This window comes from Orycteropus afer, unplaced genomic scaffold (assembly GCF_000298275.1).
Source record: "Orycteropus afer afer isolate SDZICR_OR568_19922 unplaced genomic scaffold, OryAfe1.0 scaffold00018, whole genome shotgun sequence".
In the NCBI taxonomy this organism is placed as follows: domain Eukaryota; kingdom Metazoa; phylum Chordata; class Mammalia; order Tubulidentata; family Orycteropodidae; genus Orycteropus; species Orycteropus afer.
Genome location: NW_006921605.1, coordinates 16,086,082 through 16,094,107, shown reverse-complemented (window position 1 = coordinate 16,094,107; position 8,026 = coordinate 16,086,082). Strand labels below are relative to the sequence as shown.

Below are 8,026 nucleotides of genomic sequence, written 5' to 3'. Positions count from 1 at the left end.
TTTTTAAAATTTACATACAGTTAAATTCACTTTTTTGGCACACTGTTTATGAGTTTTTACACATGTATAGATTCTTATAACCGCAAGAGACAGAATACAGGTCCGTTCTAATACCCTAAATGCTTTCCTTGCGTTGCGCTTTGTGTTCAGACCCTCCCCCCATTGCTGACCCTTTCCAACACTAATCTGCTTTCCTGTGTATGTTTCTTACCTTTTCTGGAATGTCATACGAATGAAACCATGTGCTATGTAGCCTTTTGAGACTGGCTCCTTTGACTTAGGATAATACATTGAGAGTTTATCTGTGGTGCGTGTAGCAGCAGTTCATTCCCCTCTGTCTCTCTGTCGGTGAGTGCTGTTTCCCAGTGTAGATGGCCACAGTTTGTTCATCCATTCCCAAGCTGACGGATGGGTGGGTGGTTTGGTGATTACCTCGGTGGGGAGAAAAGCTTCTATAGAAGCTGCCCCTCCAGGTTTTTGTGTGAACATAGATTTTCATTTCACTTGGCTGGATATCTTAAGAATGGGATTGCTGGGTCATGTGGTAAACGCGTTCGTAAGAAACCGCCCAAGTGTTTTGCAGAGTGGCTGCACAACTTTGATTCCTATTGTCCCCATCCTCACCAGCATTTGGTATTTGCATTTTTTATTTTAGCTGTTCGGGCAGGTGTGTGGAAATTCTGGTAGCATAGTGCCTAAGGCACTTGACTGCTAACCAGAAGGCTGGCAGTTCAAACCCACCAGCCACTCCTCGGAAGGAAGGTTGGGCACTCTACTTCCGTAGTGATACTGCCTCGGAAACCCAAGGAGGGGTGACTACGAGTCAGAAATAACTCAATGGTAGTGAGTTTTAGGAGCTCTGGTAGTGTAGTGCCGAAGGCATTTGACTGCTAACCAGAAGGCTGGCGGTTCAAACCCACTAGCCACTCCTTGGAAGGAAGGTTGGGCAATCTACTCCCGTAGAGAGACCTCCTTGGAGACCTAAGGAAGGGTCGCTATGAGTCGGATCCAACTTGGCGGCAGTGCATTTTGCATTTGCTTTGCAGAGAGAACGTTTTTTATTTTGATGATGTCCAACACATCAAATCTGTCCTTTATGGATAGTGCTTAGTGTTTTAGCTAAGAAATCTTTGCCTCACCCAAGGTATTGAAGATTTTCTTATGTTTTCTGATGAAAGTTTTAAAGTTCTACACTTAGTTATATGATCCATTTTTGAGTTAGCTTTTGTATATAGTGTGAAGTTTAGGTAAGAGTCCTTCTTTTTCTTTTTTTTGCTGGCATATAAGTGGCCAGTTGGTACAGTATCATTTGTTTTAAAGCTACACTTTATTCATAAATAGTACTTTTGTGGAAAATCAGTTGTCCATGTTTGTGTTGGTGTGTTTCTGGGTTCTCTGTTCTGTTTTCATTGTCTGTGTGTCTGTTCTTTCACTAATTGCTCATTGTCTTGACTGCTGTACGTTTTAGCACATCTTAACATTGGGTAACGTGAGCCCTCCAACTTTTCTCTTTATTTCTCAAATTGTTTTGGTTATTCTAGTTCCTTTTCCTTTCCGTATAAATTTTAGAATCAATTTGTCTCTATATCCTTACAATGAATACCGCTGAGATTTTGATGGGAATTACGTTATATCTGTAAATCAGTTTGGGGAGAACTGACGTTTTAATTCTAATGAATCTTCTAACACGTGAACATGGTGCTTCTCCGTTTATTTATCTCCTTCCATCTTCTTTGATGTCTTTCCTCAGAATTTTGTGGTTTTCAGCATACATATTAATATTTTAATTTTAAATCTTTTACAGACTCAATTATGGAAATGGGAAGTGAAGAAGAAAGATGGGAGAAGCTGGATGCAGAATTTGATCACTTTGTGGTAGATATGAAGCCCTTTGTCCTAAAATTACCCCATAGGTCAGGTAAGAATATGTTTGATTCCTAAGATTAATTTTTTTTTCTATAATTCAGTCAAATTAATGAACCATCAAAATGTTAAGAAAACGGAATTCCTTTAGTAACAGTTCTCATCTTGAATTGATGTAGGATGGCTTACTGTGATCCGCTGAGGCATAAAGAGAAATGTAGGGGCAATCTCCTGCTAAGCTCTGGGAAGGTCTTGTGATGCTACCGCCCCACATGCTTATGTGGGCCCCTCTGTAGTTAGCTACAGCAGTTTCTTCCTGCAGCTTTTTCCTCCCCTGGTGGAGATACTTCCGCTTTCAGGAGCTTCTTGGCTTTTAAGCCTCTTGACTCTAATTACAGGATTTGAATTGTTGTCTCAGGTTGAAGAATTTTCAGGTCATTTGAGGTATTAGGTAGCAATTGGAGAGAATTTGGGAGTCTAGGACGATTCTACACACCGGGCATGAAATTGGCTGTGAAGGTTTCTCTGATTTGGTAGCTCTTGAGGGCTTGGAGTGGGGCTGAGAAACTATGGCTTGTGCTCTTTCCAAAGTCCCTATTTCCCTGAGTTGTTGGAGCAAGTCTGTGTTCAAAGTGAGACACTAACTCAGTCTTTGATATTCATTCCAGGAGCCCTGTCCGGAGAAGGCAGTGCTCAAGCCGGCAACCTTGCCTTGTCCAGGGAGGCCTGACCTGCACTTCCTCTTAAGCCTCTTCCCCCACCCTCTTCTCTTGACTTCATCTTTTCTTTCCTTCTCTTCTTCAGAATGCGAATTCGATGCCTGTGGTGCATTCATGGTTATTTGAGCTAGTATTTAGTGTTATCTGTGTGTTGGGTCCTTTTCTAATACTGACTTTTTTTTTTCCTTTTTGTCTTACATCTACTTATCGGAAAAAATCATATTAAAATCTCTTATTACAAATTTATTTTAAATCAGACTTTCCTCATCTTCTTTTAAAAGTAGGTTTTAGGTATGTAGAATTGGACTAATTCTACTGTTTGATTCATGACACAATGTCATCCTCTTAGTTCATCCATGGCCTTTTCTTTTTAATTAACTCATAATGAAACACTTGGGAGTGAACAACACAGTCAAGAACTAGTACATTTATAATTACTTGGATCTTCTTATAACTGAATATTACTTAGATGATATCCGCTCCCCCATCATTTTAGGTAGAGAGAAATGTATTCTCATTAACCAGTCATTGTACTAAATTCTAAGTGTTAGAATATTACACAGATTTCAGTTTGTTGCAGGACCAGTGTGAAATACACAGTTTGGAAAATGATTCACTTACCAGTTTCATTTTGTGCCCTCCCCACACACAAAGTACACCTACTATTTCATGGAGATTGCTTTTTGATTATATAATTTTAAGAGCTAAAATAAAAGTTCTTTAGAGGCATAGCTGTGATACCAGTAGTGATATTTGTACAGTGGTAAATCAGCCCCAGGATTTTTGTAGGCAAAGTAATAAATGAGTATGAACTTTGTAAACTAAGAGATAAAGCAGATTGATGATTTGTGTTAGCTGTATAATCCTCACATTGAGTTAGACTTATGAAAAGGTTAATGTCAAAATAGTTTTCCTGAGATGCGGGCACACCACAGTGTTGTATCATGGCCAGATAATAGAACCAGTAGATCGTTACATGTGGATTAAGCTGTGCAGTAGGCTCAAGTGTAGCAAGTACTGTTGTTGGACCCGAATTTAGAAAGGAGTGTCGGCGCGAGGAACGTGACACTGACTCGACAATGCAAAAGCAAAGGAAAAGTTTATTTCCAAGCTCGAGCTGGGGTCTCTGCTTACACCGATGCAACGGTTTGGGCAAAAAGATCCGTGGCTCTCTATGTCTTACACTTTTATAAGATTATTAAGGGGCGGTTACAAACGAAGAGGTTAATTAGTAATGATTGGTACAGAGGATTAGTTCTGTTATTTGGAGGCTGCTGATAGGTGCAAGTTTGGGACTTTCCAGTTTCCTGCTAGAGAAGGGGTCCCTCCTTGGGACTTTGCAGGCTTTGGCTTTTCTGATTGGTGTTTGTACAGCGGTGATTTCTTGTAACTAAGTTTATTCTAGTAAATTGAAACTTAAGTAAGAAAAGTGAAACTTAGGCCTGGTGATACCTTGAGCCTTACCTAAATTAATAGTACGAAAACAAGCTAGGCTAGAAACTAAAGCTAGTCACAAAGTTATCTAAGTAAATTATGCTTATTAAAATAGTTGCTACTTAAACTACATATGTATTTTCAAAATTCCTAAGTAACTAGTAAAATAAGTTTCAGTACCTAAGGTTCTCTATTAAACTTGCTACATTCTCTAAGTAAGAAACTAAATGTTTAAGTAACAAACTAAAGTTACTATGTTTCTAAATTTGTCCTTCTACACTGTGAGGTTGGCACAGGGCAGGGCAGAGTTTGGTTCTGTTATACATAGGGTCACTGTGACTCAGAGCTGACTAAATGGCACACAACAGCAACAACAAATTTTAGGCAGAATTTTCAAGTTGTAACTATTTTATGAAATACATATAAGTATCACTCAATTACTCAATTTTAGAGATGTTAAAACTAAATAAATCAGCTACAAATCCCTGGAAATTACTGGTTTTAGTAAATAAGATGTTTGAAATTTAATTTTAGAATAAGTTTAAAATGTTAAAATAAATCAGAGATTGCATTTGATCTCTCTAGGTTTGTATAATTAGAATTATAGAAAGATTTTTTCAGTGTAAGTAACATTATTTTAGATGCTTCTGTAGCAAAATTTAATCTCAGAATGTATTTGATAATAATCCAGAGGTTTTATTTTTGTGAAAATATTCCTTGGCATTTGCCCTAAGGAACTTGACTGCTAACCAGAAGGCTGGAGGTTCAAACCCACCAGTCACTCCTCGGAAGGAAGATGAGGCAATCTAATTCCGTAGTGATACTGCTTCAGAAACCCAAGGAGGGGTTGCTATGAGTCAGGTACGACTCGATGGCACGTAACAACAACAGCAACAACAACAACATAGTCAATTAACTAATACAGTTAAATTCTAGACCTGAAGTTAGCAAACTATGGCCCTTGGGCCAAATCCAGCCCCTTGCCTTTTTTGTAAATGAAATTTTTGACACAGAGCCATGATCGTTTGTTTGCATATTATCTTTGGCTGCTAGTATGGCAGAGTCAAGGAATTGTAACAGTGATCTTACGGCCCACGAAACCTAAAATATTTACTACTTGGCTCTTTACAGAAGAAGTGGGCCAACTCTTGTAGACAAAAGCAGGTGCATTAGCGTTCTTTGTAATTTAATGCTTTATTTTCTGAAACATCAAGTCTCTAATAGTTCTTTTGTATTTGTAGAACGCCAGAGATGTGCTCTTTGGATTAGAAAATTGTGTGAGCCTTCAGGAACTGGCACTGGAATAACGGGCAGGAAGAATCGGAACCTCTATGCAAAACTCTTATTGCATATGCTTAAGCGAGGAGTGCTTGAAGGCCCTTTTGCGCATAGACCTGAGCCAGGGACACTCAGAACTTTACCTGCCTACATGGTACGTGCCGTGATCAAAAGACCTGTTCGTTCATTTCCTTAAAAGTAAGTGTCAGTTTATCATCCTTTTTGGGAAGACAGAGATACAGCATTTAAACCTGTTTATTTTTCTTTTTCACCTCCCTGATTGAATTATTTTCTGCCTCGAATAGATAGTAAGTCTTGCCCCATGGGGGTAATATCCTTATTGAGTTAGTCATTCCACAGTATTCCACAATATTTCTGAAAATTTGGAAGTGATTTTTTATATTGAGCCTTAATTTCCCACTAATTTTCACTTGGTTATAATAATATTTTATATTTTTTTGGTAATTACTGGATATGTGACTCTTTCATATATATTATTTCAAAATTCAGGAGAGGTTAGATTAGGTGAACTCTGAAGTTCCTATCCATTCTTATAAAATGACAATAGTTTGAGTTTAGAAGTGATTCCTATACTTTAATTTCATTATTAAAATTAGCCTTGTTACAAAGGCAGCTATTATGCTTGGTTGATAAATTGTCATCACCTTGGTCCTTAAACCAAAAGAAAACCAAGTCCATTGCCTTCCAGTTGATCCCAACTCGTAGTGGCCTTGTGGGACAGAGTGGAATTGCCCTGTGGGGTTTCCAAGGCTGTGGTCTCTATGAAGGCAGACTGCCACATCTTTCCTCTGCAGAGCAGCTGGTGGGCTTGAACTTCTAATCTTTGGTTAGCAGCCAGGTGCTTAACCATTGTGCTACCAGGGCTCCTTCCTTGGTCCTTACAACCATGATATATGCCATGGTTTGCTGATACTTAGATATTTTAGAAACCTGACTGTTGGAGTATTTCATACTGGTTATTCACTTTCATAGAACACAGGGGGGCTTTACTTTACAAATACTACTAAAAAGATGGCTCAGAGATTTGTCTTGGTTTTCTTAGCAAGGCCTAGTTCTCACTTCATCATTAATGCTTTTGTTCCCACCTTACTAAGGGATTTTTAATTTCTGTTTTGTGTTGATTGAGATCTCCCTGCTCACAGATTTATTTATTTATTTTTTACCAAGCAGTTTATGATTACAGAAAAAATAGTAAGCTTCTAAAGAGGGGAGCACATGATTTTAAAAAACCCCAAGCTTTTCTATCTATCTTTTTATACAGCTAATATTTATTTTATAATGCAAATAGCTGTTATCAGATTGATCTGTTATATAATTCAGTCATTCATCAGAGTTTCTTATTTGTCAGAACAAAACTAAAATATAAATGTTAGCAATTTTATGTATTTCAATATTTCATAATCCATTGCACACTGAATGATACATTTTTATGTATTTGTATATAATTAAATTTATGGAGAGTATTTGAAAGACTGTTAACAACCTTGAAAATTGCTGGAAATTTTAACTAAGTGTTGCATTGTGAAAGACTAATTTTTCTAATTTTTTAAAAATCAGTCCATCTATTTTGATGAACCAAATTCTGCACGAGCAGAAGATCCAAGTCCAGAGGGGTTACCAGACTGGGTAATGGGTGAGCTGGGGACAAGTGACCACAAATTAAATGACTCATGGAAACTCTCTCCTGGAGAAGATAGCACTTGGGTGCAGCTGCCAACTGGTGCCTACAGGTATGCTGGGCAGGTGGCATTTTGAAGGTGTCCTGCTCCATACATTCCATTTTTTCTTTCTTTCTGTGGTTAAGTAGATGGTTTATTTATGTTTTTTTAAGTTGAGAGCAATGAATAGATTTTGTGTAGGTAAACAAGAATTTTGCTTTTCCATTTATTATATATTCAAGATTATTTTACTTATTTAATGATTTTTATCGACATCTCTTAACCTATATATTCTGTTGGTTGAAAAGTAATGCTTGAGTATCTCTAATTCATTTGTGTTTCTTTTATGAGAAGCATAAATTAACATTATTACTACTTCAACAAAATAGAAAAAATCTTGACCCTTATGCTTGGATTTTTTTCCCTTTATTTGCCATGAACAGTATTTCTTTTCAGTTAATAAAATCATAAATGCAAACTAAATCCCCACTGTGCATTTTTATGGGAGTACTGATTCTAAATCGGATCCTCGGTACAAACGTGGATGTTAGGCGCCGTGAGGTCAGCGCCATCGCGTGGAGCCTGGTGTAAGGAACGGCACGCTGCCTGGCCCTGCGCCATCCTCAGCGTCCTCGCTCTGCTTGAGCCCATTGTTGGAGCCGCTGCGTCAGTCCGTCTCACGGACAGTGGTCATCTTTTCGCGTCCCCTCTGCTTTTCCCAGCATGCTGTCCTTCTCCAGGGATTGGTCCTTTCTAACCACATGACCGAAGTAGGTCAGACGAAGTCTGCCCATTCTCACTTCTGAGGAGCATTCCAGCGGTACTTCTTCCAGGAGACATTTGTTCATTCTTCTGGAAGTCCGTGCTATTTTCATTGTTCTTTGCGCACCACCACTCAAAGTAATCAACTCTTCTTTGATCTTCTTTATTCGTTTTCCAGCTTTCACATACATGTGAGGAGACTGAAAATACCATGGCTTGGGTTAGGAACACCTTAGTCTTCAAAGAGTAACATCTTTGCTTCTCAGCACTTTAAAGAGGTCTTTTGTAGCA

At 38.4% G+C, this 8,026-nt stretch overlaps 1 protein-coding gene across 1 annotated transcript in view; it reads left to right on the top strand.

The window, feature by feature from the left end:
* The first annotated feature begins 1,812 nt into the window (after positions 1 to 1,812).
* Positions 1,813 to 8,026, top strand: part of CEP112 (centrosomal protein 112) — a 600,502-nt gene continuing 594,288 nt past the window's right edge. Inside the window, exons 1-3 of the mRNA XM_042783552.1 lie at positions 1,813 to 1,918; positions 5,258 to 5,448; positions 6,873 to 7,045. Of these exons, the coding sequence (XP_042639486.1) occupies positions 1,813 to 1,918; positions 5,258 to 5,448; positions 6,873 to 7,045 (470 nt within the window). The remainder of the gene's footprint in view (positions 1,919 to 5,257; positions 5,449 to 6,872; positions 7,046 to 8,026) is intronic.